The sequence below is a fragment of the Camponotus vicinus genome, unplaced genomic scaffold (assembly GCF_025532165.1).
Source record: "Camponotus vicinus isolate PSW18456_S1 unplaced genomic scaffold, iyCamVici1.0 SCAF_3, whole genome shotgun sequence".
NCBI lineage: Eukaryota > Metazoa > Arthropoda > Insecta > Hymenoptera > Formicidae > Camponotus > Camponotus vicinus.
This window is the reverse complement of record NW_028141967.1, coordinates 24,233,628-24,254,561: the sequence shown is the minus strand read 5'-3', so window position 1 is coordinate 24,254,561 and position 20,934 is coordinate 24,233,628. Positions and strand designations below refer to the sequence as shown.

At 30.0% G+C, this 20,934-nt stretch overlaps 3 protein-coding genes and 1 pseudogene across 9 annotated transcripts; all 4 read right to left on the bottom strand.

The window, feature by feature from the left end:
• Positions 1 to 1,058: 1,058 nt before the first annotated feature.
• On the bottom strand, positions 1,059 to 5,567 carry Ort (glycine receptor ora transientless). 2 transcript variants are annotated; one of them, XM_083094071.1, is made up of 9 exons: positions 5,266 to 5,567; positions 4,832 to 4,976; positions 4,622 to 4,704; positions 4,307 to 4,450; positions 4,145 to 4,227; positions 3,687 to 3,821; positions 3,275 to 3,375; positions 2,862 to 3,185; positions 1,059 to 2,118 (listed from the first exon to the last, which is right to left on the bottom strand). In XM_083094071.1, exons 1-9 carry the CDS (start codon positions 5,352 to 5,354, stop codon positions 1,933 to 1,935), a joined length of 1,290 nt encoding a protein of 429 aa, XP_082950197.1. In that variant the 5' UTR covers positions 5,355 to 5,567; the 3' UTR covers positions 1,059 to 1,932. The 2 variants fall into 2 exon arrangements, with proteins under 2 accessions (XP_082950197.1, XP_082950198.1); XM_083094072.1 differs by having other exon boundaries at positions 1,059 to 2,085.
• A 2,003-nt stretch (positions 5,568 to 7,570) lies between these two features.
• On the bottom strand, positions 7,571 to 12,436 carry LOC145968002 (proto-oncogene tyrosine-protein kinase ROS-like). 6 transcript variants are annotated; one of them, XR_014437635.1, is made up of 7 exons: positions 11,191 to 12,436; positions 11,008 to 11,106; positions 10,378 to 10,592; positions 9,646 to 10,116; positions 9,306 to 9,426; positions 9,073 to 9,191; positions 7,571 to 7,918 (listed from the first exon to the last, which is right to left on the bottom strand). XR_014437635.1 is itself a non-coding variant. In XM_083093166.1 (7 exons), exons 1-6 carry the CDS (start codon positions 12,434 to 12,436, stop codon positions 9,139 to 9,141), a joined length of 2,205 nt encoding a protein of 734 aa, XP_082949292.1. In that variant the 3' UTR covers positions 7,571 to 7,918; positions 9,093 to 9,138. The 6 variants fall into 6 exon arrangements, 2 of the variants coding, with proteins under 2 accessions (XP_082949292.1, XP_082949291.1); XR_014437636.1 differs by having other exon boundaries at positions 7,571 to 7,900; XM_083093166.1 differs by having other exon boundaries at positions 9,093 to 9,191.
• Positions 12,437 to 12,531: 95 nt separating this feature from the next.
• On the bottom strand, positions 12,532 to 17,183 carry LOC145968003 (uncharacterized). The gene is made up of 5 exons (XM_083093167.1): positions 15,729 to 17,183; positions 14,170 to 14,218; positions 13,643 to 13,730; positions 12,880 to 13,524; positions 12,532 to 12,649 (listed from the first exon to the last, which is right to left on the bottom strand). Exons 1-5 carry the CDS (start codon positions 15,912 to 15,914, stop codon positions 12,610 to 12,612), a joined length of 1,008 nt encoding a protein of 335 aa, XP_082949293.1. The 5' UTR covers positions 15,915 to 17,183; the 3' UTR covers positions 12,532 to 12,609.
• A 147-nt stretch (positions 17,184 to 17,330) lies between these two features.
• LOC145968004 (protein lethal(2)essential for life pseudogene) lies at positions 17,331 to 18,242 on the bottom strand (annotated as a pseudogene).
• Positions 18,243 to 20,934: the final 2,692 nt, after the last annotated feature.

The following is a 20,934-nucleotide window of genomic DNA, read 5'->3' as shown; positions in this document are numbered from 1 at the left end:
GTTACGATTATTGTATAGAATTGAATTTCTCTACTAGAAAAATTGACGGTTAAATTTTATTTATCTTACTGTGTGATATATTTATATATCACACAGTAATGTATGATATATTTATTTTATAAGAGCTTTATATGACTCATAAGATGTTTATTTTTAAATGCCAGGAAATGTAAAAGTATTATTTATTATCATGAATTATTTGTTTAAATTTATTGTATTGATTTTTTTTCTCGCGATTATGCTTTAATATATTAAATAAATATGAAGAGAATGCAGAAAGATATTTTATGATGCATTTTGTTATATTAGGAAGCTTTCTGTTTGCCCAGTGCGTGGGTGTTACGATCCTGTGATTGCATCGGTGGGGTTGAAAGTAGGCGGAGAACACAAACATACAAGCCGACAGATTCCCTGTTTAGTGACAATGACTGTCTCGTAGTTTCATTTAGCACCAATAGATGGCAACAGACATATATGACAATTTTCATATTTACAACTATTATCTCGAATGGTGCAATAAATGTTGATAATTAATTATATGCAAGAGTTGGTAGTAAAATAATCTAAAAAACAAGTTTAATTTTTAATATTTTGCACTATTTTTAAAAAGGGTTTACTTTTATTTAAAAAAAACATAGTCTTAATAAAACATCAATAAAATATTAATATTTAGAAAATTAATTTTTTACTTATTAATTTTTATTATAAGAAAATATGTTATTGTTATTTTTTCTCTCTTTTGTTTTTGATTATGAAATAGAATCGAAAGTCTTTAATTCCCAAGTTTAAAAGACAAATGAATATTTTTATCACGTATATTTGAAAGAAAATTTTATTGATATGATTGGAGATATCATAATTTTTTATTATACATATTTTTAATAATACATATCATAATTTTTTTATTATACATATTTTTAATAATATAGACGTGCTATAGAGATGTAAGTAAAACGTTTATTACTACGATAAGTTTTAATGATATAAAATTTAAATAGTTGCGATAAGTCGATGATACTTAGAAATGAAAAAAAATTGATATTTATTTTGTACAATAGATATGCTGTTAAATAATCGAAGCATTTTAGAAAACGATAACGTCTATGAATTTTCTATTAAGCCTTTGCATTTTGATATAAATAATTTTGTGTGATAAATAGAGCGAGATGTGTGAGGCTAAAAAAACAGCTGATTCATAATAACAGCTGAATGATAATACAGTTGATGTCACTTTCTAAATTCATTACAATTCATATGCAGTCTTACTGTATCATTAATTTTATTTTTAGACGAATTTTTTACTTATTCATAAAAAGATTTACAAATACATTTACGAATCGAATTTTAAATTAATAAATAAGTTAATACTAGAATAATCACAATTCATGAATAAATATTTCGACTGCGTAGCAGTTGTTTATTTATGAATTGCGATTATTCTAGAATTATTAATACATAAGATCACACTTGTAGATCTGCTACACCATTGAATTATCAGTCTGGTAAAACAAACGAACAATTAGAGAAAATCGTGCGATAATAGATGATATCATAAAATTATCTACTTTAGGAAATAAGCAAAGGATACATTCGAGAGAGCAAAATTTGGAAAAATTAGGCATTCCTGCATTTTTTAGAGTTATCATTCGTGCTGATCATTAGATCGATATAATATCTTCGATCCTTTGATTCTTGTTAAAATTTCGACACGTTTATTGCATTTTTATATATTCTTAACCTTCTTAATGTTCAAAGCATTTATCGCATTATATAATAACAGATTTTTCAGAAAAATCTTTTCGCTCTTTATCTTTTTTAGCGCGCTTCAAATTCTTCCAGTTTCATTACTGGATTATCTGTTTCTCTCCTCTTGCGCTACTTATTTTTCGAAGTAGTAATGCAATCTTCCGTGAGAATTTGCAGTACTATGATCTAAATATATTTAGCAAACATTATCCAATAGGTGACGTTCAACACGGTGAACAGAAAGGGGAAGAAAACACGCGAGAAACGGTCAATGTTCAGCGCTCGTATTCGCGCCCTTTGGGCCGGGGTGGGTCCGGACGGTGGGCCAGCTGGTGATTTCTGCGATCGGCAGGATAACAACATTGCGTTTTCCTGCGTGATAACGATCACAACTTGAATCGTCACCATGCAGACTGTCTCCCGTGCCTCGGAGAGTGGAATGTAACTTTACTATTAGAGCCATCAAGAAACGGTAATAATCATACAAGACATAACATTATAAAATAATTTAACGTTATAAAATAATTATAAATAAAATAATTATAAAATAATTACAAATAACGAAAAAATTTCTAATTTCTTCAAATTAATGCAATTATTTGTTAAATAATTTGCATCATAATTTATTAAGTTCAAGTAGTTTAATAAGATATTTATATTTTTAAAAATGCGTTTGTGTGAGATATTACATTTACAATTTGTAAATTTTGTAAATAATACATTAAAAAATAATTTAGTAGTTTTTATGTTGGCTGTTAATATATATTTTAGATAATTTATTTAATAATGATGTCTTCATCGTTTCCTCTATTCGAGGCACAGAAGTGGTCTGAAATAGAAGAGCCGAGAAGTCAATTGTAACAGTTATAGCGAAAAAATTGCAAGAGTATTTCATTACAAAATCAAATGAAAATCTGATATATTTAATACATAAAAAATCCCACACATTCTAATAAAAATTCCACCGTAATTTTTATCGGATATTTTTATTTTTAAATCGGCCAATTTACGCCGGTAACGATTAGATTTATTGTGAATGTAATTATTACGACTTATCTTTACTTGTCAAAATCGATCTCGTGGCTCTCTAGGAATAAATATCATCCAGGCATTACCTTGGCTGCGATGTCGAAAAGCTTGTCGAGCTTAGCCGAATCTGCGGTGCTCGAGGATGGTGGCGGTGGCGGTGGCGGTGGCGCGGGTTTCGCTGTCGATGCATCCGAGTCGCCGAGAACAATATTCACCAGACAATACTCCATCAGTGCCATAAAGACGAACACTGTGCAAACCGACATGAAGGCATCGACGGCCTTCAAGTACGAGACGGGCGGCAACGATGCTTGACTTTTGGCGTGTTGCGTGGACAGGGTGAGCAGCGAGGTGACACCCAGAGTAACCCTGGCAGGCGCGGCTTCGGGTTTTATCCAGAACGACACCCACTGCGATAAGCCGGCAATTGTTTTTAATGAAAGATATATGTCACGGTTAAAATGACAGAAAGTTACGAGAGCATTGCGTTTCTGCTCACCGACATGATGACGATCAAGCACGTTGGCACATAAGTATGAAACAAGTAATAGCCGAGACGTCTTTTTAGCACGAACACCACCTCGAGACACGTGAAGTTACCTATGAAATTATAACGTAATCTTTAATTAAGTATCACATGTGTGTGATTAATATACTTAAGATTTAAAAAATATATTGAAGTATAAAGTTCAAGTGATATTAACGCGTGGGCGAAAAACTTCTCATGAATATATCGTGTGAAATACAAGCACATATTTTACATTAATCGATTAAAAAGAATTGCTTGAAAAAATTGACTGTATTGTATACTTTGATATGTAAAGCGTCTATGATTGTACGAAAATATCGAATATGTCACATATAGCTTTATTCTTGAGGTGAAAACATATTCATTTATGCGATTCACTTACCAGTGGAATAGACTTGCGTGCAGTCAGCTGTATAATTTTTAACGAGCTGTAACTGAGGTAATTCAATATTCTCATCTACAACGAGAGGAACATCAGGATCCCATTGAAAGATCATTTCATCAATTGTGTGCGATACTGTTCATCGAATTATTTGATTTTAGTGTGAAACATAGCATGGCGTTTAAATTATCATATCATTATAATACATCTAATAAAGTTTATCCGCGTTATATCCATTTAAAAATGTCAATTTTTTTAATATATAATTATATGTATATTTGTTTAAATCCTCGTTTGAATAGAGTTAAAAATTAATTATTAAAATAATTTCATGAAACATATAAATAATAATACAACACAGTAAACATGTGTTCTGAATAATCAAAATACATGTATATGTGATATAATTGGCGAAAGTAAAGAAAAATAAATTTTTTTCACAAATAATTATAACTTACGACTTTCCATTTGCAGTTTACATTCTTGCGTATCGTGAGGATAGATCAAAAAGTTCATGGCGCAAGAAAGTTTTAAGGTCAATCTGAAATCGGCGATATTTATATTTCAAGTTTTCGAGACGAATTTATAGTGAAAACGTATATAATTGATCATAAACTCACTTCACCATGTAAAGTATAGTTTTGTCCTTATACAGCCATAGATAATGATTTGGTATCGTCATTGTTTGAAAAGTCACCGATTTTGCGTTCTTAAAAAAGGAATCCGGCCGCCACATGTTTTTCAGCCAATCGACTTCTAATAATCTTAAATTTCATCACAGAGAATAAATAAAAAAAATATAATTGAAAATAGTTACTCAAAAACTTGTAGAAAAATTAAAGAAAATATATATGTAAGTACAAAGTATCTAAAAAATAAATAAAGATAAATTGCTGCAATTGTTAAGTAGATTATATGTATAATGATTTATATACCTATATTCGGATGTCATATTTTCTGGAAGTCTGAGTCTATTGTCTTTCCACGTTTGGGCAAAGAAAATATCGGCGGCGTACGTCTGTAAATATAATCTGTCTTACGATTGCGATAATCGCAATTAAAAACGAGCAACTGAATTTATTATATATTTACGTTAAGTTTTATAATTATACATATCAGTCTCATTTCTAAAATTATATATTTACCATTGAATTTTCGTCGATGGAATCGAGTCCCATCACAGTAACATGAAAATGTACAACGGTTGGCTGACCATCCTTCTTGGGAGGTCGCATTTTATCATATAATTTAGGATCTTCCGGCAGGAGATCGAAAAATTCTAAACTTTTCCTATGAAACAAAATAAAACAAAAAAAAGAAAAAAAATATGCGATTTATATATCTCACATTAAGTCTTTATCAATTAATCTTAATATCAATCAAGAATTTCAATCTCGTTATAAATTCTGTTTAATCTTTTAATTAAAAACTGATAATAATTTAAAACCGATTTGCGATATAATATTCACCGAAAAAAATCAGCCTTGAAATTTTGATTTTGAGCTGTCGGTCATGAAATATGAATTTTGAAACATAATGTGTGTGTGTGTATGTGTGACACAAATCACAGTTTACTTACTGGGCATTCGCGGCGCGGCCGAAAAGTAGAAGGAGCAAGATGGACGAGAGCGTCACGGAAGACATCTCGCCTTCGTGTATCTCCTCCATGGATGTATTTGCTGTGCTTTAACGCATTTTCCAGTCGAAAGAGAGGAGAAAGAGAAAAGAAAAAAAAAGAAGACGTCACTTCTAAAAGAAAAAAAAAAGAGAAAGCAGAGAAGAAGCGAGATTTTTTTCGAGATAATCCGGAAGTGAGAATCCGGCGCGAACGAGCAAGCTGAAGCTTCCTAATAGGTACCCCGAATTTACGAGGACAGGCAAGCGACTGAGTTCTTGAAACGACTTTGTCAAATCTGCAGAATTCTCATCGTTGCGTATAGACACGAACCCCACGACGATGGAGGTGGTGGCGGTGGCCCCGGGTGGTGGTGGCGGCTGTAAAGGTGGTGGACCTGCAACGGCCGTACCTTCCCGCCAACCCCCGACTCTTTCTCCTCCACTTAACAGAGGCACAGAGGGAACAAGTACTGGCGCAAAGAAGGGGTAACTCTCGTCCATGACGTACATGAGAACAGGCGGTGGATAGAATCTGTGAAGTATCGCGAGTTGGATCGAGAGGCCGAGAGGAAAAAGGAGAGAAGTGGTGGTAATCCCCCGAGTAAGACGTGCCTGTGTCATTGGTTTACATCGCTTGAATTTAATTCCAATGCGGCATATCAGCGTCGTCATCGCCACATCTGTATCCTTCAAATTTATTAGCATGGCAGTCGCCAAGCGCATTTACACAATCTTATCATTGTCTTTATCTCCGATTAAATTTTACAATTTCTTTCAAATTTATTAATTTTCTTTGGTTTTCTCTCGTCTTGTCTTAAATATTTTGCACTGCAATTTTTTCTATAAACACATATAAAAAAAGTTTGCTAATCGGAAAATAAAATTTGTGAATTATAAAATAAAACAAATTAATTAGATGTTTATTATTAAGATATATAATATTTTTAAAAAATGAAAGAGGTACACATACACAATATTTTCGCAAAGGATTATCACATTCGATGGGCAATAAGATTGCAACAAAGATGTAACACTTTATATATAAGATATTTATATATTCTCGAATATATTAACAAAATTTTAAAAAGGTTTGCAATTGTATGAAAAGAGATAAGCAATATGTTTTCCTTCATTTCTCATTCTCACTGTTCTTCTGAAAGTCTTTGACAGAGAGGCGCTAACTACCCCTATTTGAAGACACTAGTATGCCGATCGATATATCGATCTCCGAAAATTGTGCCACGAATAGAAAGGTACGTGTTCGTCTCACTCGTACAGTGTCGAGTGGCCACTTATCGAGAGAATGTACATACGTATCGATGTGTGCAAAATAGTTGGAGAAAGCATATGAAAGGTAAAAGAGAGACAGAGAGAGATTTACGAGGAAAATGTATATTTTTAAAATTAGATTCAGAAATTAAAAAATTAAATAATATAAAAAGTAGAAAAAGAATTCAAAAAATAAAATAATATAAATATATATTTAACGAGCATTTCATTAGCGCGATGTCGCAATTAATTATATTGAAAGTACAGTTTCTATTGATATCTTGACGTGATTAATTTTATACTTTTATTTCATTTTTAATTAAGTACTCTCAAAAGCAGAGTTCTCAAGATCAATTCGCATATTATTCTCGTTTTAAACTTTTCATACGTAGCTATATTTTACATATTCAGAGTGTCTCGAAATTTACAAGACTGCAGAGAAATAGAATTTTTTATTTCAAATTCATTTTTGTCTTCTAATAATATCTTCTTTCATCTTTACGTTCAATATTCAAAGTTCTATTTATTAATAGTAATTATTTCTTGGTAAAAAAGCACGGAAAAAGGAGGACAAATTTTTTGAACCGCAACAAGGTCATTGGGCTTGCAATAGCACTGGGAATACTGGATTGCCGCATCACTCGACATGCTCCTTGTGCAATTCGTTTCCTGGCGCATTCTGTTACTCTCACACAAAAACTGCATTCTATCACCATCACTACTACATCTTGCACGTGATTTTAAGATGCGTAAATACTTGCCTGCATTATATTTCTCTTCGCGTAATAAAAGCAAACAAAGTCAAATGCGTGCAAGAAATAGCAATAAGGGAAGATTTTTTAGAATATATCAAGATATATATAGAATACGAATATTATAAAACGGTAGAAAAATTTACTTGTTTGATAATTTTTATTAAAATATGATAAAAGAAACCATGTTAAAATAATTTTATAATTTTTTTCTCACAATAAAACGATTAAGTAAGAAAACTTAATTAATTAATTAATTGATCTTTTTATTAAATAAAGAAACTACACAAAGATTAAAAGCTGTAAAAAGATTAATAGCTGTTATTAAGAATTTTATTGGATTAAAAAATATTTGATTAAAAAATATAAAACAATGATTAAAGAGATTATCTCATCGTGTAGTAGTTATCGGTAGCGAAACGACAGTAAAATCGATTACAAGTGCCAGCAGAGGCTCTCAAAAATCACTCGGTCAAGAAAGCGATTACGTCAAAGGTTCTATGACATCACTTGAAGCATCATTGACAGTCAAATGTTTGGAGGTACGGTTGGTTGTACTTCCAGCGAGTCTTCTATCTGTCCAGAAGGCGCAAGCTAAGACAGAGAAAAATACAATTAATTGATACATTTTAAAAATTGAAAAAAAGAGATAAAAAGCTACAACATTCGGCAAAAATATATTTGTAAAACGATAGTTTCGAGCTTAATTAGATATGCTGGTTGATGCGAGTCATTTTTCGACGATACTCGATCGCGTATTCCATCTAGATTAGCAAAGCTCGACGTAGTTAGGGCGCATACATATATACGAATCTCGCAACACACGGGTCCTTGTGCTTTTTTTCGCAAACGTCAGCTGAAGCGTTTGTAATACAGAGAAGTTGAGAAAACGAGGAGGATAGAAAAAGAGGGAAAGACAAGGGAGGAGAGTGATGATGGGCGAAGAGAAGCAGGAAGAAGGTAGATTCCACGAGGTAGCTGGAGACGATGCACGATAAGCACGCTCTATCCCCTTTCTCTGACCCTAAACTGTATCTGTGCCTTGTACTCTCGACTCAACCAGAAGTGCTCACCCATACCAACGTCTCCTGTCTATTATTTTCGACCGATTGCCGATTGTCGTGCAACTGTCGACGCAAGCATTCTTCTTGCACGCGGCTACGTATTTCAGGACTAGGACAAAAATCATTTGACTTGTGATCGCTGAGACGTAGTGACAGTTATTGATAATTGTAGTAATATTTCTGAATTAAAGAGTTAGAAACATGAAAAAATAAAAATAAAGTTTACAATATGCAAATTTTATTATTATATAATTTAACAATATGAAGTTATATAACTATGAAAATATGTTTATTTCGTAGAATAAAAAATTAATAAATAACACAATTGAAAATAAAGTTATAATTGTGACAAACAAGCTTATATTATAGGTTTGACATTATCTTTGACATTTAATTTGCGAAAAAGTTTCTTCTTAATACATTAAATATAAATTATTTATGATTTATCTTGCTATAGTATTTCTCATGCTTACGTGTTAAAAAAAATATTAATATTTCTATATTATAGTTTAATCTCTTATAGTCCGATTAAAAAATCTAAAAGTTATTGCTTTTTTTCATAATAATAATAATCATTTTGTAATATTTTTTTAGTTCATATTATACCGATTTTATTAATTTCAACCCATTAATTCCTAAATTCCATATAAATAATATGCACATAAAAAATTACGATCCGCTCACCTTTGTCTAATAATATTCACTGAGCTTAGTATCGCGTCTTCTGTGTTATCTCTCAGGGTTATGATTTTATTGAGACAAAATGTGAAGTTCGGTCTTTCCTTCGCCGCATTCCAGCAAAGCTGCATAAATTGATACAATGTCGGTGGACAGTTGAGAGGTTTCGGCAGCTTACCCCCCCGTACGTACATATTCGAATACTTCGAAATTGCTTCTGGCAGAATAGGGTTGCTCACCCAACGATGTGATTTCCCACATTAGCACTCCGAATGCCCAAACATCACTTTGTGAGGTAAATATTTTATGCATCAAAGATTCCGGTGCCATCCAACGAATAGGAAGCGGGTTGTCCTTCGTCTAAAACAAAATTTTAGAACAGTTAGGTCTTTTGCCGAAATCTTTTCGAAATAGAAATTGCAATGTACAGATAAAGTTAATTCATCTCTCTTCCTCTATACATATGCAAATAAAAATAGTTTATATTTTACACATTCTAATTAGCTTAAAAATGTATAATTTTATTACAACGTAGAAATGGAAGAAAAAGTTTTATTCCTTTTAAATAATTGTACTTACACTGCGATAATAGTCATCTTTGTAAATATCTTTAGTTAGTCCAAAGTCACCGATTTTCACAATACGGTTTTCGCGATTTTTCGCGGATATTAAACAATTTCGGCACGCGAGATCTCTATGCACGAAGTGCATTTTTTCTAGATAGGTGCCACCTCGGGCAACATCTTCGCACATGGCGAGCAAATCTTGTAGGCGCAGAGCTTGAGAATTTGATGGATGCAATGTCCGATTCTCTCTCAAATATTTCAGTAAGTCACCACCTTCCATTAATTCTAATATGAGCCATGGTGAATCTGCATTAATACAGATGCCCAACAATCTTAGCACATGTTTATGGCGTAAGTGGCTCATAAGCTTGGCCTCTTGTAAGAATTCCGTTTTCTGTTTCGAGGAACTATTTGTGTGTGGTATTTTTATGGCAACAGGTATTGTGCTTGACCCTTCGAAATTCTTGACAGTTCCTTGATATACCTGCACAAAATAATTAATATAAATATTAAAAATTAAAAATCTTATTAATAAAAATTAAAAATTAAAAAAATAAATATTAAAAATCGATAAAATAAATATTAAAAATGTTTATATTATTCAGTTAAAAAAATTAAAAAATTAAAAAAATTTTTTTTTTAATTGTAATTAAAAAATGTGTCTTTATCTCAAACTTTTTTTGATTATAAAATTAACAAAAGAGTCTTCAAGAATATATTTAAATAATAAGAAATTACTTTTTACCTTTCCGAATGTACCGCTGCCTAGAAGCTTTGTTGGAGTAATTTGCTTTTCTCTGATTCTCGTTAGTATCAATTCTTTCTCATTATATTGCAACTTAGAAGCATATGGATTGAATTCAATGTTTTCGGAAAGTATTTCATGTAGAGGTGTTAATTCCATTTCGGACATTATCGAAGACAAAACGTATTTGTTAATTCTTTTGGGTTGTTGATATGCTGTTAGATAATGTAATATACTTATTTAATATTTAATATTAAATTATTAAATATAAATATATCTAATATATTAAATTATTAAATATACAAATTTATAATATTAATATAATTGAATATATTATTAAATATACAAATTTATAATATTAATATAATTTATGATATTAAATTATTAAATATATAAATTATTTAATATTAAATTAATTAAATATAATTATTTAATATTTAATATATATATATGTATGTATATAATATATATATATATATATATATATATATATATATATATATATATATGCACATTGCAGAATTTAAATAATTTTTAAGAAGTAAATTTTTCAGAAACTTTTTATATATATCAAATCTAAAATAATATGTAATGAAAATTCAACATTTCAAGTATATCAAGTATACTTACAATAATACAAGTAGCTAACATAGATCATAGTAATGACAAAGCCTGTCATTATTAATATTAACGATAGATAATTTTGTGTATCCTCTATAAGTGTATCCTCTATTGAATTATTGAAACATTTTTAAAATTATTGAATTATTGAAACATTCTTAAAATAAATACATGATGTCTTCATTTGCTTACCAAGAGTTTTAAAAGTAAATCCTGCATCAAGTGGCCATCTAAATTTTTTCTTATGATTAGAGTATCTCAGGACCAAATAAAATTTATATCGAGTTCGCGGCAGTAAGTTTGTTATATAGTATGTTACTGTATTATTATAAATCTTAGTATTATTTGCGATATCCCATATATCCTTTAGCGTATCATCCTTTTTGTACTTTAAGTAGTAATTGGTTATATTAAAGCTATAATCCCATGAGATATTCATACTGTTTGTACTGACCCCTTTCAAAATCAAGTCATTTGGTTCCGAGTACATATTGACACTTGTGCTCAAACTGTCAGTGGATAAATTGCTGAAGCCGACTGGATAGACTCGCACGTATACCACGTATTTCTTTCCTGGCCAAAATTTCGGTTTGGTTGTGACGAAAAACTTGCCATCTACCGTACGTTTGGGGTTATCGATAAATAGATATTGAGGTGAATCAGTTATTTTTTGCGTACCATTTGGAAAATAAACTGGCAGCCAATGCACCTCGTATTTCACTTTGACGCAGTTTAATTTCTTTGGTGGCATCCAATAGATTGCCGCCAGAGTAGGTGTTAGAACTTGAACCGTTACATTTTCTGGCGCATTGAGCTTGCCAGCGGTAGTTCTCAGGATATTACCCCAATTGAAATACTCGTCCCATAATAATTTGTCGATATAGAAATTCCTCAGTTTTAGCTTCAATGTGTACGTGGTAAACGGCGTTAAATTTTGAATTTTGTAATGCGGTTCATACGTTTGCACGTTGAAGTCTTCCTCTTTTTCAATATTATTGTCCGAACATATTCTGTACTTTATGGAGATGGTATATGTAGTAGTGGCCAAATCGTATTTCTTGCAATTTTCGGCAATCGGAACCATCTCCGGAAGGTTTAAGACGACACTATTTCCGGTTATTGTCCTTTCTTCGAAAAAACCATTTTTAATGAAGGATTCAAAATCTTTTGGGTAAAGAGACCAACATTTCAAAGGATATGGTTGTAGAGAATTACTAAGAGCTATGATTTGATGTATATTAATAGGTACGTCCGAAATGTTTATTTTGTGAACATGTTCAAATGCGCTTTCAAGAAATGCATACTTTTTTTTTAAAATATAAATTAATCGCTCGCTGCTACTATACAAGTAAATGTTTGTCTTATCAATCGTTAAATTATTAAAAAGTATTTGATTGTTTCCAGCGCTTAAAATTAGCCTGCATCTACAACCATACATGTCTGCTGCGATTAAACGATCTTTCGATGTCCAGTACAATAGTGGGTCGTCAATATTCGTGTTATCAATTTGTATGGAGGATATTAATTCTAATAGTTTGTATGAGCAGGAACATGTATTGTTTTCATTTTTCAAAAAAGGTTGCACGTTTTTCCCATCAAAATCCGATTGCATTATTGATTATCCGAATTTAATTCCATCCAATAAAAATATCTGGAAGAAATGCTTATTATTCTCTATTTAAAACATTATAATACCATATATTATGCACAAAAACTAATATGTGATTGTTTAAAATTTTTACAATTATGTCAGTTTATATGATTTCAACTTATAATCTTTAATTAAAAAATCATATTAAATTAAATAATTATAAAACAACACAAATCCTTAATTAAAAAAGCAAAGTTATTAATTTTTTAAATGGATTAAATTTAATGTACCCTATAGACGGCAGCACATTTATAAATTTAAATTCATTTCTCTTTAAAATACTATCGTATTTCTTTATGCCAATTTGTAATAAGTCTAAATTTAATTTCATAATATTGTTGGCATCTTCGCTAAATTGTATCCAGTAAAGATTTCTTGCCACCCAATCGATGCGAAGATCGTGCGCAGAAGCGTCGAGATCAGTTATTTTTGAGTCATTGCACTTTATTTCGATTGCGTTTGGATTAAAGTCACATGTCATTAGCTCCCATTTATCATTAATCCAGTAAATCTTATGTTCCAATTCCGAGTAAACAATTTCTATCGATTTTATTCGATATTCTCTAAATATCGCATAAGCGATTTGTAAATCCATATCTAATACTTTTACATCATTCCACGAAGTGACCAATAATAAAGGTACCGGATTCTCGTATATGGTGAACACATCGATGAAATTCGTGTAAGGACCAGCACCAGCTTTGTTATGCGCTTGTACTTGAAAGTAGTACATTGTATCAATTTTTAAATTGTACACCTTGTATTGCAGTATCATAGCTGAGATATTATCGATTCTTATAATCTTTTTTATAGTATCGAACCACTGTACTGTGTATTTTTGTATCACTCCGTTTGTAAATTCAGGTTCTTTCCATCTATGAAGAAAAGAAGATATTTTAATCTTTTTTTAAAGAATTTGAGATAGAATTATATATTTATATATTAAGAGAATAAAAGAGAGAATACGTGAATTAAGAATTTAGATTTTTTTACCTGAATGTCACAGAAATGTTTCTATGTGTTAAATTATGATTGAAATCCACGAATGCCCTGGGAAATGTTGGCTCGCTTGGAACCAAAGCTGAAGATATAAAAATCGTAAATATGTATATGAGAAAATCGAGTACATGTAAAAGTAAATCTCTTTAAAAATTTAAATATCGTATACATATTGATATATAATTATATATTAAACTGTTTTGAGTACAATGTAAGCCTCTCTCTCATTTTTTCATTTTCTTCTTAATATGAAACTGAATGGAATTTATATATATCTATATTCTTTTTATTATTGAGAGATACTTCTTTTACTACTACATTTAATTTTCCTTGTATTTGAAAAGTTAAATTATTCTCATAATATATGTTTTCAATTCTATTTTTATAACATTTTATATACACTTTCTCTCTCTCTCTCTCTCTCTCTCTCTCTCTCTCTCTCTCTCTCTCGCAACTTGTCGATAAATTCTGAAATTACTGACATGTCTATAAATAAACTTTTACTGGCTTTTTTAATTTACCATTGGGTGATTGAAGCTCATCCTTGATGAAATAAGTCTGCAAGAAATTCTGTTGAAAAAAATATATTGATTGTCTTGTAAGTGTCCTATCCTATTGAATTGCTTTATGAAAAATATATGAAATTAGATCATAGACAAAGTAACATAGACTGTTCATAAGGTAGCGGGGGTGCTCTAAGGGAAAAGAATAGCATGAATTTACTTGGTGTATCTGTCTTCCTCTGATACACGCATGATGCAATTTAAAATTATTAAAGTCGCACATATTGGTGCGCGAATACGTTCATTAGAAAAAGACAGACACACGAGTAAAGTTCATGCTATCCTTTTTTCTCAGGAGGACGCCTCAAATTTGGACTTCACTGCCTAAGCAGTCTATGTTAATAATATGTCTATAGATTAGATAGAGATTTATTCCGCAAATGATCTGATGAATATGAATACGAAACAATGAATATAATAAATATAGCATAATTAATAAATATATTATTTAATAATTACAGATTTGGCTCAAGTAATCAAAAAATTAAAACGAAAATGGCATAAGAGCCAACGCGCGGTAGTTGGAGCGCAGAGAAGCAACAACACTTCTTTCTTTTTTCAATATTAGTTTATTAAAAAACACATTATAATAACAAAAAGCGAACGTTTTGGATCATCTTTTGATCCTTCTTCAGCGCGATGTTAACAATATATATTACAGATAGTGACGCGTTACATTAAACGAATTTGTTTTCGACGCGTGACGCTAAATTGCATCCCGCGGAGGTCTATATATACATATACATATACATATATATATATATATATATATATATATATATATATATATATACACATATATACATATATATACATATATGTTGATATATATGTATACATTGATGAATAGTATATAAGTTTATTAGAAGAGCTATTATATATATATATCGCTGATTCAACTAATTGATTGAAGACAATTCAAAGTTTCATTGTACCGATTTCTACTTTGATATTTAGAATAACCATGTTGATACACTCATGCAACATGTTTTAATTTTAAAAATTCTGATTTTCTATATTGATTTTACTAAATGACGAATAATTTACTATAAATCTTGTATAAAAATTAATATAAATAGATATTTAGAGAAATAGAAATATTTTAGAAATTATAAAAAAATCATATAAATAAGCAAAAGTATCACATGGAAGAAATGAAATTAATTTTAAACATTCTTATTTTTAAATATAACAATATGTATTATATTTTAATATACTTTCAATTAATATGTATTATATTTTAATATACCATCTTTAATATACCAAATTTAATTACAATACGTATTAAATTTTAATATACCGCCTTAATTAAATTTAATTTTGTATTATATAACATTGATTTTTAAATGTAAAACGCAAAATCAATAAACTTTATATGTATATCATTTTTATAGCATTACAACTTTGTAGATACATGTTATATAATTGAAATTACAGAAGTAAAAATGTATAAAATATTTAGTATTCAATTTTCTTGATTAAAAATCTCTTATACGCATAAAACATAGAGTACATACTTCATTGCTGTCGAATCTCAATAAAACCTCATCATTGGTGTATTCAAATTCTTGAGGAAAGAAGTCTTGATGGACTGTGATATTCCATTTGTCTATTTCGCTATCTGTCAGTTGCGCATTGATTTCTCTTGTCAACACTAACACTTTTAATATATATATAATATTTTTAATATTCTTAACAAACATAATAATTTTCCTATCCTGTTTGTATTCGATCGCCTTTTACGTGATTCTCGACTGAGTGGCTAACAACTATTAATGTCTCTCTCTTACTGTGATCCACATATATTAATCGAGTCGATGTTTTCTCATGTCTCTTAATGGATTCTTTGTAACGAATTCATCGAATGCGTATGTGTGCGTGAATTTTTGCTGGATGTTAGTTTTTAAGATTTTTTTCTCATAATCGATATAATTTTTATAATAATTTTAATAATTTTTATGATCAAATTATAATAATTTTAATGATCAAATTATAAAACTGCTAATAATAATTATTGTATTTTCTTCGATAAAATCCAATAATAATAAAATAATACATGCAGTATATTCGATTATATCATAATACATGCGTAATCAATCTCCTTTCATAGTTTTTCAAAATACTCAAGTAAAAAAAGGAAAAACTTATTAAATGATAAGAAACGGATGATATATTATTTATAATTATAAATTAGATTATTATAAAGAATTTGAGGGTAAACTTTATTTATCTCTTATGTAGTGAATTTCTAGATTTATCATCGATAATACAGATATTATTTTTATGTTCTTATGGTAATAAATTGATTTATCTAATTATGATACATTTGTAGTTATCAGCAAATTTATCTTGCTGCTGGCTAGGGATTGAAGTTACCAGACATTGATCGAATAACAACAAGCAAATCTAATTAAAATTGCACATGTCAAAAAATTGTTTAATGGATTATTGCCTCTTTTCAAAACAATGTTATGATACGTAATTGTATATTTGGATAATTCTTCTGTACTTGTTTATATATTTCTTTTATTTTTTCAGTATAAAGATTGTAAATATAAATAGGTTTTTTATTTTAAATGTAGAAAAGTATATATCAAAAACTAACAAAATCTAGAAAGAAAGTTTAATCGACGTATATTAATTCAAAGTTGTGTAAAATATGTGAATATAAATACGTAATGAATTCTGAATGTAAACAAACTTGAAACTGTGTATATGTATAAGCGCATTAGTCATACATATATCTTATAGAGAAATTATATACATCGAATATAAGATTATTTATGTCAACTGTATTCTCATATTTTATAACATATATTTCTTTTGTAGTAACTGAAGAATGTACAAAACTATATATCTAGATATAGCAAAAATGTGTTAAAATGATGCAGCTAAATTTTTCGAAAAGTTACATTTATCTTAAACATCTGTAACGAACTTTTGCACGACTAAAAGACTTGTTTTTCTTTCTATGTATTTTCTGTTTATTATACCTTATATCTAATTCAATCTCTAACCTAATCTCTGATCTGTCACATTGTATAACTTCACTGTGAAATTCTAACCCGAGGAAAGTAGGACAGGAAGTGACACATACGTAGAACTTTAAAAACACTCGATTAAGATCAACTGAACAATTTTTATTCGATCCTTTGTTATCTTACAAAAATAAGAATTTAAAGAAGAACAACCGTGAATGCTTCAAGCATACTACACACGAAAAAAAAAGAAAAAAATTTAAATCACACAAACATAAAGCGTATACAGGAACGACCTTTCATAATACATTGTATGAATTATAAGAGGAATACAATTTTCATAAAATGTCTATGTTGAACCCTTCTTCTCTTCCTTCTTCTTCTCCTCCTTCGGCTTCTCCTGGATGGCTGGCTTGCCGGTATGCTCGATCTTGATCGAGCGCTCGTTCTTCGTCTCCGGCTTGTCCTTTCTGGGCGCGATGATGGTCAACACGCCGTCCGATGACAGGCTCGATGACACCTCCTCGATGTTGCATTGCTCAGGTATCAGGTACTTGCGTACAAACTGGCGTGAGATCCAGCCGTGCTCATCCTGCTTCTCCTCATGTTTGGCCTCGACTATCACGCACTTATCCACAACCTTGACATTGATCTCCTCCGGCTTGAATTGTTGCACGTCCAAAATTACCTGGAACTTGTCCTTGTCGGCCTTCACGGTAGACGTGCCGCCTTCGTTGCTATTGCGCAATAACTCGCCCCAAGGTCGATAATAAACTAAAGGTCTCACACGCCGGTCGCGTTGACCGAAGCGTTCCAAGATGCTCGGATGCGTCAGTTGATCGGGGCGGATACCCAGGCCGAAGTGCTGGTCGAAGAGCCGATGAGGATACTCCAGGTCCTCCCACCAGTCGGAGAACAATAGCGGTACCAGAGACATGTTGGAGTTGCTTTTTCTCTCGAAAAGTCTCGCAGAAAATTGGCAGATGAGCCGAATTAGAAGCTTCGATTCGCTCTCGCAGACTCGTTGTTCGACTCGCGATTGCTCGCTGTCAACTGTTGCTACGCCGGCGCACGCCGGCGCATTTATAGCGAGCCGGCTCGCGCGAATGAGTGTGTGCGTGCGTGTGTGTACGCCGCATCGACCGTTGTCACGTCGGGTAACCGCGAGAATGTTCCCGAGCCGGCATCGTACATATTCGAGAACGAGCTTCTAATTTCTCGATTACGTTTATACGTTCGTTCCCGGTTACGTTTTTGTCCGATGACAGATTCCGTTAGCCTTGATTCCTTCGCGTTCATTCTTTTCGTTACCTACGGTTTTTCCCCTCATAAATCCGCATATGTATTATTAAACGATATTCAAACTATCGGAGTGTTGTTGAATTCAAATTTCGACGCTCTAGCAGAGAGAAAATAATCTTTAAGCGTCATTCGTGATAACACATTTCGCGATTTTAATTTGTAATATTAATTGGAAAACTTGTATGTTTTTTCTTTAATTTCGATTTAAAAGTCATGTAAAAAAGTAAACAAATTTTTTGATCAATCAATACTTATTACATATTAAATACAGAAGATGAGAAAGAAAATAATTAGAAAACTAGAAAAAAAATATATAATAAATAACTAGAAAAAATTAATCTTACGATTTTACAGAAGTGATTTTCCATTATTAAAATTAATTAATAATGGAAAATCACTTCTATTTATGCATCTATTTATATAATCTATTATAAAAATTTCATCTTATTGAGATTAAGAAGCTTAGAAAGAAAAATTGTAAAATTATCAAAAAGATTATATAAAAAGTTCTTTTAATGTATACTATAATTATATATTAAAGTAATTATATTTAATATCAAGCAACGTATGTATGTATAATCAAAATTATATATTGCATATAGAGTATAAAGTAATTTTATTTCATCAATTATCACATAATTATCATATAATCCGATCGAATTTATGCATGTATATGTTATATATAATCGTTTTGTCAGGACAGATGTTTTATCCTTAAATTATTTAATAATTTGTTAGAAATTATTAAGCGAAATAATCAAGTAAAATCTTGTAAGAATCGATTGATGCTACGAATTGCGTTGTAGACGTTATTGCTTTTTTCGAGAAACATGCAATGTTTTTTTTTATACGCAGTATAATGATTCTGTTTACGTTAAAGGAAGCATGCAGTTAACTGCAAGAATACAATATGGCACAAGTCTAATAAATCTTTAATATTTCAAAGACTATATCTTACTCACTGCTTTTGCAGAATTTTTCAATGTTTTTTCTTTTTGAGTCTTTTTATACAACTGATGCGATTTATATGCATTTATATTATTATTATTAGTGCGTATATTATCGCTTTAAGTATTATTCTTAATTTAACTTGTAATTAATATAACATATACATTAGTTTTAATTTTTATTTTCATATAATTTAAATTATTTAAATTATTTAATCATTTATTTCATTTATATTACAATTTATTGGTTATATTATATATAGTTAATTATACACGAATAGTATATGTTATCACGAAAAATAATTTAAAATACCATTATTAAGTATGAAAAATCCTTTGCTCAGAAACGTGCATTTGGAATGAGGATGTGTGGTCAATATATAAATTTGCACCGCTTTTGCATTCAGTTGCTGTTTTAAATATAATGCGCTAAAAATATTCCCATCATCTTTAACAAAATGTAAAGTCACAAGATAGATATAAATTGATAAAACGCACGATTAAGATACACAACACGATATGATATGAAACAATATTCTTCTATAATATATAATTTCACTTACATTAAAACTATAACGACATATAATAATACGTTTCGATCAATTTTATACTTATGGAAGTAAATATATAAAATATATATAAAAGATATTTGTGTCGTAGCGTATTGTGTTGTATCGTTACTATTATATAATAGTGAATCATAAAATAATCCTTTACCTTGTAGAAGTGATGTTAATCATAGTTTGGATTTTCCCTAGGCAAGATTGCTTTGATATATACATAATATGTACTGTTATTTTATAAAATACAATTGCACATTTGCAAAACTGGAGAATAATATATACTTATAATTAGCTACATTTATGTAAATATATTTCTATATATATATTTATTTATTTATATCTATATATATACATGCACATTCACACACATATATATATGTGTATGTGTGTACTATTTAGAATTTTATTAGGACTAATTAAAGTATATTACATTAAACATTCATAAACATGAATTAAATAATTTAATTTAATTTAATAATTTCTTATTTCATTTTTTATAAAATAGCAATATTCAGAAAATTTATAAATAAAGTTTCTTTGATATATTCTCTTTCTCTTTTAGTCTTTTTCCAACTTTTTTTAATCTTGAATTTTTAAATTGCAACAAAATTAAATATATCCACATATTTGCATACAATTTAAATTTATTACACAAATATATATCGTGAATTAATGAAATTTCATTCTTCACGCGACAAATAATCATAGTAAAGTATTTATATCGCAGCCAAGTCTAATTTGATATCAATAAAGTATATTTATAGTACTTACTCATGGTAAAACTGCAAGGCCAGGATTTGCACAACCACGCACATTGTGCTATTTATATCTATTTTTGTTTTCTTATGTCTAGTGTAAGATCAATTTTTTTAAATATTAAAACTAATAAAATGATGTTATTGTGTTGGCTGTGCGACATGTAATACGTAATAA